We start from the raw sequence: 17,818 nt of genomic DNA on the forward strand, positions 1-17,818 counted from the left end.
ATGAGAAAAAGGGTTTAAGGAGGGGAATAGATATGTTATGCAGATGGAAAAAATGGAAAGGGATATGGGAGGATAGAGCTCATGTTATGATTGAATTTTCAACATCTACATGTGATATAGAAAGTGGTTCAGACTGAGGTGTTCAAGGTATCACTCGATGACTATGGCTCGAGTTCTTTTGCAATCTGTTTAATTACTCCAAACACCCAATGGTACTGCATTTATAGATGTTAGCTATAGCAAGCCGGCTGTGAAGTGTATCATTCATGAATTGTCCTGATTAGGTCTTGGAATGACCAAAAACCTTTTGCTGCAACATTTTACTCCCACGGGTGTGTTTATGCCTCACTGTGCACCACCCAGTGCAAATACATGCCTGTTTGCATCTAATTCTGTATTCGTAAACAACACTCTAAAGTTTTACCCAAAAGTAAACCAGGAGAACTTCACATGGCGAAGCTTTAAGTCCTGCTGAAAGAAATCAGCACACAAAAAAGCAAAAAACACAACAGTGTCAGTAATCAAAAATGTGTCATTAGAGCAGAGCTATAATATGCCAGAAACTGAAGAGATAATGCCCAAAAAACATCATGTTAAAGCAAAGTGTGGTCAAGAGAATGTGGCGTCTAATAATACTGACCTGTTAAGTATTAACTGTTAACAAATGTGATGACTTTAACACATTCAATTTCTATATTAATGCCTTGGTCTTTCATTAGCTTTAGCTGATACGTATAACTTTGTCCTGAATGTGAAGTTGGTGAATAATGTAAGATTAATTAACTGTAACAAGAGCTAGTTAGTGGGCTGTAAATTGATATGCCACCTTTTTGTGGGTCACAACTAAATTCCTAAGTTTTCTTTGCTTTTTTCTCATTTTAATTTACTCTGTCCTGTGTTACTGAGACTTCAGAATATCAGCTTATGTGATATCAAGAAACATGAACATGGACTTTTTAAGGCCACTTTTTAATTACCTTGGTTCCACAGAGAGTGTCTGGCAGAATCCATGTTCTAATTAAATCATAATGCAGGTATTCGAAGGATGATATGCCTCTCAGCTGGAGCAACTGCAAGAACTAAAGCAAGACCAATTTTCTATACTGTACCTTCCTCTGAAAATCTCAGTAGATAAATGCTTATGTGACATTTAAGCATTTATGAGGACGAAAGTGAGAGACTGTTTCTAACGGGCTGAACCTCGATAAAGTTCAATCACACTTGGAATCAAGATGTGAGAAAGACTCCTGCTCACACGTTTAAACATGATCCCATCTGCTCTGCTCTGTATTCACTTTGTTTAATGAATCATCAAATTCTAATGCTGGTAATAAAATGCTTTATCTAAAATTCGTGGGCACGATGGTGCCACTTCAACAGAATAAGCAGAATAAATAATTATTTTATTTAAATGAGAGGAAATATTGCTTTCACTTCTGGAGGGGAGGAATGTAAAACTTTTCGTCTCTTTGCTCCAATTTATGAGTCCATTTGTCATTAAACAATTACATAGGCAAAGAATTCAATATCCCTCCTCTCATTTCTTCTTTCATGACCGTGTTTCCCAGAAAGGGCAAAAACATAATTATAGAATGCAGCAACACACTAACAAAGAAATATTGACTGTTGGCTTACGGGAGAGCATTCGGTGTGAGTTGTGAAGGCATTTTTGTTGCTAATAATGTTTTCCCCTCCATTATCCAGAAGACGTTTTTCACTGCTGCCTTGCAGTGTGAGAGGTTTATATTTTAAAAGAAGGGAATAACTATTTTTCAATCCCATAAATCTACCTTTGTTTTGTGAGCAAAGACAAAGGAAGCTGTCTTAACTTGCAGATCAACAATGATGAGATGTGCAGGAGGCAGTGTGAGTGCATGGCATTTAACTTGTGCCAAATAATTGGAGTATTGTGTGTTGTCTTTCACCAGAATTTTATGTTGTTAGTGAATGTTTGAATGTGTGCAGACGATGCATAGCAGCACATGAATGTCTTCCTCTTTTGCAGCCAGCCACAATTTTTGGACGTCAGGTTGGAACTGCAGTCGGCTCACATGGGAGCTCATTTGGCAGACCAGCCTGTCATCGGGGAGCGTATGAAAGCTAAACCTAATGAAAGCACACACAGCCAAAACCTGCCGGCTAACATCTGCCCCAGACTTCAGCTACAACCAGCTCTGCTCTCACGTCAAAGCAAAACCACACAGCTCCCGTTTGCTAAGCTGAATTTTTTTAACTTGAGATACAGGTCTATATGATCTTTTATGCGTTGCATGGGCTCCGTGGCCCGTGGGGCTTGGAAATCTATCAAAAAACGTGGTGTGTAATTTCAAAACTATCTCAGTGGAGTCAGGATCTCAGTGAGCAAATGTGGACTTTTTTTCCAGTTCCTGAGAGTTGTTTTGTAGATGTGTATTTACACATATTACAGAGATAAACATAAACCCTCCTTATCCATACCTGACGTTTATTTTATGAGACACCGATCAACCATTTTAATGTGATCTTGTGTGGTGGGTGTGTGTGAGAGGGTACACTTTGTTTTCTATCCTTCAGCATCTTAAAGGATTTTTTTAGGGTACTGAAGGGAGCTTCTTTGAGTATTCACAAGATATCTACTGCTGCTGCTGTTGCACAAATACTGAGTGTCTGCTAGCGGTGGTGTCTTTTGTTCTCTCAACATGTCCACCAATTTAGTCCAGAGTCAAATATCTCAACAAATGTTTTATGGATTGCCATGAAATTCTACATAGACATTTGAGGTACATCTATTCGTCGGACTGACACAAAATTTGGTATATATTTAGGATTTTCATCTAGTGCCACCAGCCATTTGACATTTTTGTTTTCTTCTAGTATAACTATTGGATAAATTGGAATAAAATCTGGTACAGACATTTGTGTTCCCCTCAGGCTGAGCTGTAATCATCTAGCGCCATCATCAGGTCAAAACTTTAATTTATAAAAATAATAACTTAAAATCAGCAGTACTTGTCTTTAGTGTTAACTACCTAACATAAGCATACTACCACTCTACACTAAGATGGTGAACAAAGTATAACATTACACTTGCTGAACAACAGCATGTTAGCATTGTCATTGTGATTAGCATTTAGCTCACAGTACAGCTTCATGGAGCTGCTGGTGTGGCTGTATACTCTTAGTCTTGTTCCTTTTGTTTTCTATTAGTTTAATTTTATATTTATATTGTTGTATGCTTTCGTTTTTTGTGGTGTTTATTTAAAGTTATCAGAGGTTCCCAAACTGGAGGGCTAGGGGGCATTTGACTGTGCTTTTAACGACGTGTAAAATAATTGTGACTTACTGCTCTGATGACTAAACACAAAAACAGCATTAGTTTGTAGTGATACTTGGTTATTCATGGTATTTACAGATTTGAAGTGTCTGACCTTTCAGAAACGGTCTCCTCTTTAATTTTGGTGACTGAAGTTTAAATCACCTATTTTACTGATAGAGAATGGTGATTTGTAAGACTTTTTTCTCCTGTGCAGCTTAAGCTAGGAACTCTTTTATTTTATTAGAAACTGCATAAGGCTGAGAGACTCCCATCTGCTTTGCAAAATTATCCTCACTAATTTGTCTGAAAATAAGAGTGGTCAGATCAGTCAATAACTGATAAGAGGGGGACAAACATCCACATCGCACTTGCAACAGCTTTTCAGAAACAATCCAAATGCACCAGTCCAATCAAAATGCAGTCAATTAGTACAAAGAGGTCTGCATAACATGAAATGATTATTATGAATGTCACCATGGAAACGCAACTTACAAAGACTCAAAAATCCAACAGCTTTGTACGCCCCTCAGCACTCAGAATAATGCCAGTCTATGCCAGCTGTCAGATTTATCTGAGTTACTGTAGAAACAGGTAGGCGATGTAACCATTGCTGAAAATTATTACGTAAAGTTGGAAAGCGTGCATGTAAACACAATCAGTATGTTTTCCTATAAAGATGGATTCCAATTTTGTAAGTATTTCCCATATTTTAAGATGAAAGGCTGAAATTTAGATTTCTTAAGAAGATAAAGTACCACCTTGGTGGTCAGAATTTTTCTTTTAGAGTTATTTGGGACATACAATGTATATGAGTGCCACGCTAGCAACCAAAAGCTTCATTATACAAGAAGAGAGAAAGGAGGTTCTCCTTCAGGGGCCTCATTTGTACAGGAATACAAAGTTGTTCTCACAGGTTCAGTGAGGAAAACATTTTTTCATGTAATTTGACACTCTGGACGTGGGCATCGCTGACCTACAAAGTTAACCTTGTTTCTTTTGTATTTTTGGAGGAAATGTAGGATTTTGTGCTTTGATTTCTGAAGCAGCTCAGGGGACTTCAGGCTTCCAAACTATTCTGTGGCTCTTAATGAGACTGTACAAATGAGGGATAGCACAAGAGATATATGCTTTAGGAGGGCAAAAGAAAAAAAGTTAAAAAGAAGCCAGTCATTTCTGATGGGTCATATATGTAGAATCAGTTATTAATGTCAGCAGAAAGCAATTACTGTTTATCATCACTACAGTCCTTAACCAAGTATATCTTTGTGTATTAACACCATATCTTTAGATCATAATCCATTAATCAGCATTGAAGTAGAGCAGTTTGAATACTGCAGTTTAAAATACATTTCAAGTCAGTGGGTGTACAATTCATTTTCAAGAAAAAAACAACAAACAATGGAAGGAGTAATGAAGGTCTACATTATCAGTAGCTCAAGATTTTGCATACTTCAAGAAATATGCGGACATTTTCTTAAAAATATTTTTTGTGGTTTTGTGGCTCACAGAAAACTGTTGGGAGTACGGTCTAGACCTGCTCTTTTATGAAAAGTGCTCTGAGATTGTTTTTTGGCGCTATATAAATAAAACTGAACTGAATTGAATAGAAAATCTCCATGAACCTCAAAGAATTGTCCTATATAAAATGTTCCACTAAATAAAACAGAAAATTGCGTACATGAAGATTTGCTCAGTAAGTAAGCTGAAAGGGATTATTAAATAACAGTATCATCAGCTTTTTAGAAAAAATTATAAAACGATAAATACTGTTTTCTTTTGGGGTCTTTTGTGCAAACTGAAAATTTGTTGCAAGAAAAACACTGTAAATGTAATACAAAATTTCACAGGTAAATGATGTGGTCAGAAGCTGGTCATTTTAAGGAGATTCACTGCACAAGCTTCAGTGGTTGTATTGCATCATCTACATTTTCACCACATTTGGTCTTTTTCATGGCAAGTTTAACACGTGTCAGCCTTATCTACAGTACACCACCTGTTCCACCCTACAATCAGGGACGACGACATCATCAACAAGTCACTGGAGTCTTTTTCAAAATTGAATACCATTACATGCACCAAGCTATTTGAGAAACTGGTCAATACATAAAGTCAAACAATAGCTTCCAGTACAGTTTTAGTTTCCCTGATTGTTTCACCCAAAACACCATTTATTACAATATAATTTATTTACATTCACTTTATAATTTAGTAAGTAGTATAGTATAGTAGTAAAGTATTTTACAGTGTAACGTAATTAGGAGTAATATGCCGAAATATGATAGTATCCATTCAACAATAAATTTCAGCATACAAAAATTAAGCTGACTTGTACTTATGTACCCAGTATGCAAACCAGAAAATATCAGTGTTTGTGTCAAGGTTTGTAAGAGGTCGTTACTGATTTAACTGCCAAAGCATACGTCAAGACAATTGAGTGTTTCTTGGGTAATATTTTTCGTTTTCAGAAACTGTAGCATAATATACAGTTTTACTGGGGCTGTTACCTATGGTAACTCTTGTACACATGAATATAGTTTATTTCTGTTACCATTTTTATAATTCATTCTATAATAATGTGTATTGTTAGCTATTTAACAGAAGGGAGTTACAAAGTCAATATCACTATATAACCTGTTATATTGTTAAAAAGTCAATAATATTATGACTAAAAATATTTCGGGACTGTATTCTAACACATTACTGTTATCAAAGTGCAATTTATTCACTTTGATATAGTGGAGTATTACAGCTGTGCATCACTGTGTATCTTTTTAGATATTGCTATATAATGGGGTGGACATTGATGTGGACACATCAAAATGTATTTTCAAAAAACATACCAAATACCCTAATTTTACGTGTATTAAAATAAACTACAAAATACAGCTGCCACGCCATGTATCAAAATTATACAAACAAAACTATTGTATGTTTGTGTTTCAAAATTCTAAACATACTTTTCCAAAGAACCATGAAATCACCTGTTGATCTTCCCCCTTCACCAGTACACTGACTCAGCTGATTAAGTGGACATGGCTTGAGAGCAACAGCTTTTCTCTCCCTAATGAGTTAATAGCCATGTTTCCATCAACGTTTTTAATGCACATTTTGAAGTATTGCATTAGAAAAGGTTGATGGAAACAGCAAAATTCGAAAAAAATCCTTAATTTCGCAAAAAAGTTTTTACGCTCGCTGGAGGTGGTTTTTGCCTTTGTCAAAAAACAGTTAATGCGCTAAATGGGACATAAAAAACACTTTTGCCGAATAAGTTCTGACGTAGTGAACTTGTAACTTACATCTGATTCCGCTGTCGGCGTCTTGCCGGATATTCCCATAACGTGCAGAGACATGGCTGGTAGCAAATTGCCTGCTTGAAGCACATTCCTGAGATCAGTGGCCATCAGTTCATAGCATAGTATCTTGTTTTGAGAAGCTTTTGGAGGTATCAGTACTATTTATGGAGTTTAACTGCATATAAGACAGAAAGGTAGCTACTGCTTGTGAGCTGCAACATGGATGGGTCGACAACCTGCTGTTTAATGGTGCTGCAGCTCAACAATGTAATGACAAAAAGGCACATGTGTGCAATTAACTACTTACACCATCTCGGGGCCTTGTAAAGCAATGTTGTACAACAACATTTTTCACACACAACCGATGAAAACTTAAAGGTCCCATATTAATCTCTTTTTCAGGTTCATACTGTTATTTTTGGGTTTCTGGGTAGAACATGTTTACATGCTTTAATGTTCAAAAACATTATTTTTCTCATACTGTCCATTGCTTCTGCACCTCTATTCACTGTCTGTCTAAACACTCCTGTCTCTTTAATGCCCCCCTACCTAAAAGCCCAATTTCTTCTGGCCAACTTCTGGAAGCCCTCCAAAGGGAAGGCAACCAGCTCACACAGCGCTGAATCGAAGTGTGGGGATAGAGAGCTGTGTCTAAATTTGGATACTTCCGTTACACTAGTACACTGTGCACGCTATCTACTTATTTGCGTAGTGTGGGAATTTCGACAGGGTAGTATTGTCTCAAAACCAAACACTCAAGCCGTTGTGCACTAACCAGAAATGATGATCAAAACATTTCACCGCTTATTCTTTTTAATGGCGAATTGTAACCGGGCAGATCATTATCGCCAACATTTGACCGTGATTGTCACCTGCCAAAATATCTGCCGACTGGTTTGCTCACTTGACTTCAATTCAATTTTATTAAAAATGAACGGAATTGTACTTTTACAGCCGCAATCGCTCCAGCTTCCTTGGACGCCATTTTCACAAAAATAGGTTGGCTGATCCCTCCCCTTTCGCAATGGAGCCACGATGGCAACCATTGAAGGGGAAAAGTGTCCAGCGTTCCACACTCAACCTTTTGAGTGTACCATCAGGGTGCTCATAGTGCCCTGCATTTTGCCATACTTGTCATGTGAATGCACTTATGCACTCAACATTGTAAGTGTATGTATGGAAGGTTGAGACAGCATAGGCCTCACTGATTACTGTACAAAAACAACTCTCTCTCTTTATTCATTCATTTTAGTAAAACTGGATTATATTTAATGGAGAAAATATTTTCTGTTTTTCCCTCTGATGTCCTCCAGCTGTTCTGCCACAACATTCTGTGATTTAAGGAGTTTCCTGATGGACAGATTATTTACTTGTTGTTAGCAGTTACTTTAGCTAATGGTAACTGCCATTAGCTAGTTAGCCATGCAGCTTGTCGTGCTGTTAGCTCACTCTGCCCGGACTGGAAGCTTGGTGCTCCCAGGGTGTTAACACCTCAAATGTTAGTACAGGAGCTTTGGACTGCTGGGAGCGCCCAGTTGAGCAGAGTCAGCTGATAACCGCAGCTACAGTTAGCAGTAGGAAATTATATCAGAGAGCTGAGACAGAGCAGCCGGAAGATATCAGAGGGAAAGCCAGAAAATTTTAACTAAATAATTTAACCACTGAGTGAACTTGAATAAGCCATAGGCAAAACAAGCTGTTCACAATAAATCACAGTAAAGTCATATCTAGCCCAGCGATGGAATGACTGCTTGGTGATGTGTTGTTGTGGAAAGTGGAGAATGGCTGAGAGTGGTGTATTAAGTATATGTGCTGGGCCATCTACTTCCCTGAAGGGATAGTGAGGTCCTGTGTTTCGCAGACTCCTCCATGACATCAAGAAAGGAACCAAATTCAAACGGCGTGTTTGCACACACATTTACTGAAAAACTGAGCAGGAGAAAAAGAGATTTTTTTTCTCACAGTTTGGGAGTTTAGACACACCAGGGACACATCATGTTGAAAAGACATGAAAAAGTATGTTTTGCATAATATTGGACCTTAGCAACAGCGTTAACAGTTAACAGCGTTAACTGTTCGGGCTGCTACTCCGGTCAAATAGTTATTAACATTACGTAAATTTGTAAACGATTTAGCAAAGGCTACTAAAACGGACACCAAAATTTTACAGGAACTGTTAATTATAGCATTTTATGCTAAAAGGCACCAATCAGTAGCAGCATTTTTACGATGTCACGTACACTTCTCATAAACTATTTTATAGTATTTTTTAGGGCTGACCCCGAATAGTCAAAGATTTGATGCTTCAATGGAAGGAGCCTGATTTGACTGTCAATCTCACAGCTGAAGCTTCGCAACGGCGTTATGATATGAGGATCATACCATTTGAGGTGCTCAATGTCTGATTTTAAATAGAACTACCAGTTTTCTCCCAATAAGTCAATTTGCTGCCTATTACAATATATACTTCAACATATAATGCTGTAAATAAAAATGTGAAAAGAAAGAAGCTTTTAATAAATGTTGTAAAAAATGGTGTACTAAATATAAAAAAAATGTACAATCCCCTCCAAAAGTATTGGAACGGGAAGGCAAATTCCTTTGTTTTGTTGTTCACTGAAGACATTTGGGTTGAAGATCAAAAGATGAGTATGAGAATGTCAGCTTTTATTTCCTACATCTAAATGTGTTAACAGGGTTCTTGCACCATTTTAAAAGTCAAATTTAATGCTTTTTAAGATGTTTTAAGACCTCAACAAATATAAATTTAAGACCTCAAATCTAAAAAAAAAGAGATGCGCGTTTGATTTCTTAATGAACGACGCAATGCCACATTTGTCAGTTTTATTTTCACCACATGTGAAAGACTTTGCATATTCCGAATCAGGGAACATAGAGGCTGTTTACACCCGGCATTAAAATGTATTTTTGGTGATCAGACTGTGATCGGGTAGCACTTGACCACATGAAAGTACAGGTGTAAATGCAACCAAGACGCATTGAGGACAGATTGTGATCCAATCAGCAAAACGACCTCTGGAGGTGGTCAGGGACACCATGACCAGATGGATGCAAATGCTTTGATAACCACAAACAGCAACTACTTGGGTGAAAACATGTATCGGCCGCAGTCTTCTGCACATAAAATCCAAAAGTTTGACAGAAGTCTAGACAGTGTATCCATTCAGTGTTGTGCATAAACGTGCTCAAACAGTGCCAATTATTGATCATGCTCAGGTTTTTGGGGAACTGATTGTGTCTGTTTGTGAACATGAACTAGGGCTGGGCAATAAAACAATAATGGTAATTATCATGATACAATCTTCCTCAATAACAAATGTTTAATAAATATTTGATTTAATTAATTTGAATCACAAACGAATTAGCACTTTCTTTTCTATTAGGATATTTATTGTGTTGAGGAAAAGGGACTGAAAAAAGATTTTACTTTATTTTTCTTTGTTTTGAATGTTTTATCTCAGCTTTGTGAAGTGATGAACTGTTTGATACCAGGCTGCTGTTTGGCATCAAGTGTTTGTCATGTTCTGACCGTAAAGAAAAGTTTAAAAGCACAATTAACCATCTGGTTTCTTCAGGACCAAAAATAATAAAAATAATGATTAAATAAAGATTTTTCTATCACAGCCCTATAAAGCAATATAAACTACTAAAAGAAAAGAAAAGAGTAACTTACACATTATAAAGAAAGGTAGCAAGAAAACGATGCCGGACCGAACTTAAGGTTCTCTTTCACTTTCCGGCCGAGCTACTACACAGGTGTGCTGCTACAGAGAGGTAAATAATCCATGGAGGAAAACAAACCACGGTGAAAGACATACTTTAGAAAGTACATTTTTTGGACCTGAGAGGAGGACGTCATGTAGGCTACAGCAGAGAGAAAAGGGTCAATAAGCCTCAGTTTAAATGTACAGCGCAATCACCGCCACACAGACACTCATGTGATTCGACAATCAGTCAACTATAGGCAAGACTATTGACAATTCTGATTTGACTATGTAAATCCTTAGTCGGGGACAGCCCTAGTATTTTTAAACTACAAAATACAAAACACTGAAGTATTTTGATTCAAAATATGAAGGTGTTCATCCACCATTTCAATTACAAATGACAAAATCCTATTTTGTATTGGAAATACATATTTTAAATACATGTATCATAAATACTGCCCATCCATGGCTATTTATAAGTATGGAATAAGTAATAACATAGCTTATATTTCATGTTGTACCAACTGGATATGTTATTTCGCATAGGTGTGTTTCTGTAGATTAAGATTCATGAATACTGTTCAAATTCCTTATTTCATTGTTGCAATGTTAATAGTATAATGTTGTTTACTTAATATGCAAAATAAGACTTTAATGCTCATCAATGAGGCTGAAGAGAAGAACATTTCATTATGTATCTTATTAGCCATTTAGTCAGACTCACTTTTACAAATACATCTTCATTTATTTCACATACATTTTTTTTTTACCTTTACTTTAAAGTTTTCACAATCTAAATGATTCAACAACAAAATGAGGAACTACCACAACAAAGTCCAAATTTCCTACTGGGGAAAATTATGCAAATGTCACTGTAGTAAAATTGACACATGTATTTTGCCAACCAGCAAAGGTACAGTCAAAGTAATAAAAAGAGACAAAAATAGGACAAAAAGGTGGTTCATGTAGGTACTATGACCAATACTGGGTCATCTTTATGATGATCCAAGTGTTATGTTAGATCCTGAACAGTGTTTGAGGACTGATTTTTGCAAAACATTTGCTCAACATTTTTCATAAATAAAATCTTTTTTCTTCTATTTTCATTGATAAATAATATATATTTGTTCATATTTAGGAGTCAATTGGGGGAGCAGGGACATATAATCACCCATATAAGCCCTTCCTGTATCCATGGAAACTTCAAAAGTCTAAAGAAAGTTCTTGCTGAACATATGGGGTATATCAATTTTGGCTAATGCATCCCATGAATATTGCTATGAATAGTTATTTTGAATGAATATGTACATACATGTACATAATGAAGCATTAGGTACACATATGCAATGTATCGAACATAGGAAATTGTGGTCTGTTTCATTGATTTGTTCAGTGAATAAGCATGGCGCAAGACTAAACAAAGAAGGTTAATAGCTTAGATACAAATTTGTACTGTACATGGTTCAGCAGAGTCTGTAGATCCAACCCAAAACGAAATGTCCTTTTTGGACATATAAATTTCAAAAAGCTGATAACTGACACCTATTCCCTTCAGGTCCCCATGGCAGCAGCAGTTATCACTCCTCATCCATGTTGAAGAAGTTTCCTGCTGGAAATTACATAAGAGAATTTCCTACTACGATCTTCTGTATTTGAAACACAGTATCCAAGCATTATGTCAAGATCGAGTGAGATAAGGTACTGCTCATCTTGTTATGATGCCCCAAACTTACTCACTACCACTCTCCCTGGTGCAGTGGGAAGTTCAGTAGTCTGATATTCATAAAAATACATTGTACTTTGGGCAATTCCACAATCCAGAATCTTGGTTCTATATAAGAAGTCACATCATTTTCATGTTAAAACGACGAGGACCAGCTTGTCCCTCTACCGAGTCAACGTTAGTGCCGTTAGACTTTGAGCGAGGCACATATTCAACATCAATGTTGTTTTTATGTTTTCCTTTCCCTCTGCTCCAAACAAAAAGGAGCAGGAAACAAAACAAGACCACTCCCAGGAATGTGAAACAACCCATAGCAGTTGACACTAAAATAGTCTTTAGGTCTAAACCGAGGGTCACACCGGCCGTCCCATTGGCAGTGGTATTGCTGGGATCCGTGTAGTACTGGGTCCTGTTAGCGTACAGTGATCCCAGACTTTTCACCGCCAATGAAGTCATCAGAGTGTCATTCCCAGCAGTGTTGGAGGCAAGGCAAAGGTACACTCCGCTGTCTTGTACCTCTGCTGACTTGATCTCCAGTGTACCATTGTTGTGGACAGTAACCCTACCATGGCTCCTACTTGTCAGAACTCGTCGACGTGGGGACAACCAGGACACAATGGGTCTTGGTGTCCCCTCAGCATTGCAGCGCAGCATCGCCTGCTGGCCCTCATCCACCGTGATCGTTTGAGTTTTATTCTCACGAATTTTTGGCTTGGTACATGTCACGTAGTAAGACAGGAGAGTCTCCTTAAACTCCTTGAAAGGCCTGCCGCGAATACCTTCAGGTGTGCTGCACTCTGGCTGTGAATCCCCAAAGAAGATGGACTGCCTTTTCTGTAGGATCCACATGAGACGACAGTCGCACACCAAGGGGTTGTTGTCAATCAGAAGAACCTGCAGAGTCTCAGGAGACTGAAAAACACCCTTCTCCAGTGTATCCAGTCTGTTGTGAGAGACATTGAGGACTCTGAGTCCCCGCAGGCCCTGGAAGGCATACGGTTCAATGGCGGTTAGCTGAGCTCCAACCAAATGGAGCTCTTGAAGCCGGACCAGTTCCATCAGCATCCCCCCTTCAATGTGCCTAATGCGGTTGTAGGACAGGTTGAGGTGTGTTAGGTAGGGCAGATGCTTCAGGGCTTGGTATGGGAAGGAGGACAAGTTGGTGTTGGTTATGAATAGGCTGGTCAGGTTGAGGCCGTGCAGGGTATTGGCCGGGACATGGTCTAGTGAAGGCCAATTATCAATTTCTAAATTCCGCAGCCGAAACAACTTTTTGAATGAGTAAGGATGCAAAGTGCTGATGCTGAGGTATCGTAGATGGAGGCTGACCAGGTTGTGCAGGTGAGAAAGGGCCTCAGTGGGTACAACTGTAAGGTTGCACCTCTCTAAGGTTAGCATCTCCAGGCTTAAAAGTCCACTGAATGCACGGTGAGAAATGTAAACCAGATCATTGTCACCCACTTCCAAAAACTTTAGATTGTGCAGGTCCTGAAACATGTAATCCAGGAGGATCACAATCTTGTTGTCACTTATATCCAGTCGGGTAAGATTTGTTAAGCCTGTGAAGACGCCCAGAGGAATCAGTTTGATGCGATTGCTCTTGAGACTAAGCAAGTGCATGTTAAACAGGGCGTTGAAAGCTCCAGGCTCAACATAACTGATAATATTTCCACTGAGATCAAGTTCCTCAAGCCCAGGGAAGGCAACAAAGTCATCAGGGTTGATCATTGTCAACTTGTTCTTACTCAGGTCCAGGATCCTGGTCTCTGTTGGGATGCCGTCCGGGATGGTGGGCATGCGCTTGCGGTGACAGACAACTGCCTTGCTCTGGGCCGAACACTCGCAGCGCGAGGGACATCCCAGGGTAGAACTCACAAAGACAGCCACAAGGGCCAGTCCCAGGAATGGTTGCCAACATGAGACAACCGTGTGCAGCATGACTTTGCTCATACAGTCCACCATTCTGTCACGGTTCTGCAAGAAATGGAGAGAACAAAGAGAGAAAGGAAGAGGTTAGTTAGCCACTCAGGATGGACCTTAATTGTAGCTGGGTTTCTTTAGAATGACTTAATATTACAAATAATGTGGCAGGAAAAAATAGCCTACAGTGCCTTTACTAGTTTTGTATAAAATGACAACAGACTGGACGGACCTCGCCGCAAATAAATGTCTCATTCTTGCCATTCTCTTCCCATGTAGTTATTTATCCAAATACAGGACAGTTAAACTACTGGGCTTCAAATTTTGGTGGACATATCCTAATGTTTGAATGTATCTACCTTTTTCCACCATCATTTGAATCTGTCTGCTGTCTTTGTTTTCCTTTCATCCATGGGATACTCATCAAGGCACAACAACGCTGGTGAGTGTTTGCAGTTACTTTGATTTTCTCTAAATCTTAATAATTGTTGTAGTAAAATAATTGTATGACTTCAATTTTGGTGTTTTAACAATTTCACAAAACTTTTTTTGATAGTGTTTACTACAAATCTAAGCCAGATGAACATAGGGTTACTTAGTATGTTCTGACCAAACTTGCTGCATCTTTACTTGACAGTGTTTTTTCACACAAATTATCTGTCTCTGTTATTTGATAATATTAAAAAGACACTGCACCCTATCTTCTGGAAGAAACAACCCCAAACAGGCTAAAATGGCAGAATGAAAGAAATCAATCATGAAAAAAATGCTTGGCCCATTTTGCAGTTCATGGTCTATGTGACCAAACCCAATCAACAAGTAAAAATTGTTGAAGCGCATTATTCAGTGTTGGAAGAATATTATGATTTTGATTACAAGCATTATCATGAAGGTCACAAAAACCAATTAACAAAGGTCTCATGATTAATATTTTTTAATCCAGTTCAGATGTATTAAATCACTTATTCTGGAAATTTTACATCTCCATTCAATAAATCCAATGGCAAACAAAACTCAGTCTGACAGATATGGCCTCAAGTAATTTCAATTTTGTGCAGGGCAAAAATTTATAAAAAAAGGAATTCTTATTTTTACTTTCTGCATTTTTGGGGTTAAAATAGTTTGTTTCGCCCACTTCAATCTAAGTGATCTTGTTAGATGTGTACATACATCAAAATATCTGTCTATTTGTACATGTGGCTCACTCTGCAAAATTTTAATACAAGTTTCTGAGACCTCTAAGTTGTCAACAAGGTCAACAATTACCTATTGTATAATATATTATACATACATTACATTGTACATTACATCAATATGGCACATGTTAGCTGCCCTCTAGTGGATTATCATTGTAATGCAAAAAGTAATCCTTATTTACCAAATTCAATATGACTACTTCCATCCATCCATCGTCAGCCATTTATCCTGCGTACAGGGTCGCAGGGGACTGCCTACTTGTTGTGTAATAACATTTTTAGATGAATTGTATATCAAATATGATAGAGTAGTTATTTCATGCATCTGTAAACCACCTAATCATCATTGTTGTGCGTTTCATAATGGTTTTAATGTCACACAGCCTTGTAATTATTTAATGAAATGAATGAAAGATTCAGTTGTATCTTTATACAACATTTAGAGTGGGTATATATATATATACTTTTCAAGTCACAAATGTGGGAACACTAGACTATTCCAGAAGTCAATAAAATAAAAAAATGATTGATATAATAGCATTTAATACATAGTGATATGCTGGAGTGACATATAAAGTAGACTTAAATATTATAGATTAAAATGTATAATATGTACTGCTATAAATACAGTAGATACACTAAAAAAATTAAAGCTGAATATTTTTTCTATTCTGTTAAATGGTTCAAGAAACACCTTAGTTTTAAAAACAGAATTATTTCTTGTGTCAGGCTTTAGAAGGTTAAAACCAAAGACTGCTGTCATCCATAGATCACTGACGAGCGATTGTGAAGCTCAATGTGGCTCCAGCTGTTGCCTTCTTGGCAGTGCCTGACTCGCCTAACTCTTGGCTAATCCAAAAATGGAGGAGAGAAAGAGGTGCAGTGTTGGTGGATCTAGGGTGGGCCAAATGAAGCCTGGTTGCTGTGTCTAGTCTAATTATGAACTTTAAGCATTAATATAATTTAAATGGGTGAGTTCTTTAAAATTAATTCCAAGTTCGGCATTTTAATATGGGGGCATATGGGGATTGACCTGCTTATTCAGCCAGCCTCAGGTAGCCATTCGACAAACTGCAGCTTTTGGCACCGGTGTTGGCTTCGTTTTTTAGTCTGGGAGGTTGCCGCTTGGTTAAAACACAGCCTGGTCCATCTTAAATCTATTTGTTACGCATAGGTCTACTCATAGGTCTACTCATAGGTCTACTCATATATGTCACATAAGCACTTGCTCACAATGTATCACATAAGCACATGAAGATGAGCAGATATATGACCTGAATGCACTGTTTGCCACAAACAGACTGGGTGACAGGTTGCAACGATTGCAAACCATCCCTGCTTCATTTGGTGTGTCATGGGCTGTGCTAAATTTAACCAATGAGAGGAATAATTTGAATTTCTCTCCAGGCTCTTAACATGCTAAGATATTATGGTGCAAAGATAATATGATGGCACATCCATCTAAAGGAAAACATTATGTAAACCTAAAAAGTCTATTAAATGGACAAAATAAGGAAAATCTGTAGCTTAAAGTGCTAAGTACCAAGCGCTCATTTGTCAGCTAAGTGAGTTGTAAGTGACACAAATCGCAAATTGAAACACAGCATCAAGTATGACAATGTGCACAATAAAACTAGACATTTAACTGTTTTCATACATTTACAATTCATTTTACCAAAATGCAGGCACCACATTCATGTGCTCTTAACAAATGAAACATGGGCAATGTGTGAAGTCACTGGATATTTTCACTTATGTCTATTTCTGTTACATAGCATCTAGATGGTGATGCACTGACTTTGTGTTCGTGTGTGTCATTAGCATATGTTTTATGGATCTTTTTAATGTAAATGTAAATATTTGTTTTTGTTCATGGCATCTACAGTATGTGTATCAGTTACTGATATTCATGATATGTTTTCATTTTTGTATCTTTACTTTCCCTTGTCCCCAGTTTGCTATAAAGCTCTATTGTTACAGTTACTGGGCACCGTATGACTGGCTCTCAGTTGCTGCTGACTTGTATAACATTGCCAAATTTGCACTGGCCTGTTTCAGTGTTCAACAGCTTTATAATAGTTTATTCGTAGTGTAAGGCTAAATCCTTAGTCCCTGCATTAAAAAGCAAAACCTTTTTATATTATGCTCAACATTAATGCTAACATACTAATTGCCTGAGCAAAAACTGTCTTCACAAACACCTGTTATTGCTTCAGTTACTGCTGTTTTTTATTTTGTGTTTTTTTGTAAACATAGATTATGTAGGCTAGATCACAGTAGTAAATAATGGCGTGCACGTGAATAAATCTTTGATTAATAAAAAAAAAAATTAATTAATTAATAAAATTAAAAATTAAAAATATTAAAAAAAAAAAAAAAAAATTAAAATAAATACATTAAAAAAATAAAAAAAGATTGGGGGTCATAGTGAGGTTGAACAACAAAGAGATGGGGTGTGAAAATGGGTGTTGGTATTTAGACACGTCCGGCCTTATCCTCTATTAGCGGTGGTGGGGGTTGATCACCAAAAGGTGAAGACAGGTCTGAAAAGGGGTTTGTGTATATGGGATGTCCGGTGTTATCCTCTAAAAGCGGATGTTTGGGAGTGGCTTTAGCAGTCAGTTGTATATATAGTGGGCTAGTTTTTTGACTTACATCTGACC

The 17,818-nt window shown here is 37.6% G+C and overlaps 1 protein-coding gene across 5 annotated transcripts in view; it reads right to left on the reverse strand.

Annotated features, from left to right (window-relative positions):
* Window positions 1-10,997: 10,997 nt before the first annotated feature.
* lingo2 (leucine rich repeat and Ig domain containing 2) overlaps window positions 10,998-17,818 on the reverse strand; it is a 237,541-nt gene continuing 230,720 nt past the window's right edge. For all 5 annotated transcript variants that reach the window (XM_038700257.1, XM_038700254.1, XM_038700256.1 and 2 more), the window contains one exon: window positions 10,998-14,013. In XM_038700257.1, coding sequence (XP_038556185.1) covers window positions 12,160-14,001 — 1,842 coding nt within the window. In that variant the 5' untranslated portion in view covers window positions 14,002-14,013 and the 3' untranslated portion in view covers window positions 10,998-12,159. The remainder of the gene's footprint in view (window positions 14,014-17,818) is intronic.

The sequence above is a fragment of the Micropterus salmoides genome, unplaced genomic scaffold, assembly GCF_014851395.1.
Source record: "Micropterus salmoides isolate LMB-PRFRI ecotype aquatic unplaced genomic scaffold, ASM1485139v1 Ms_hic_scaffold_5, whole genome shotgun sequence".
Taxonomy (NCBI): Eukaryota; Metazoa; Chordata; class Actinopteri; order Centrarchiformes; family Centrarchidae; genus Micropterus; species Micropterus salmoides.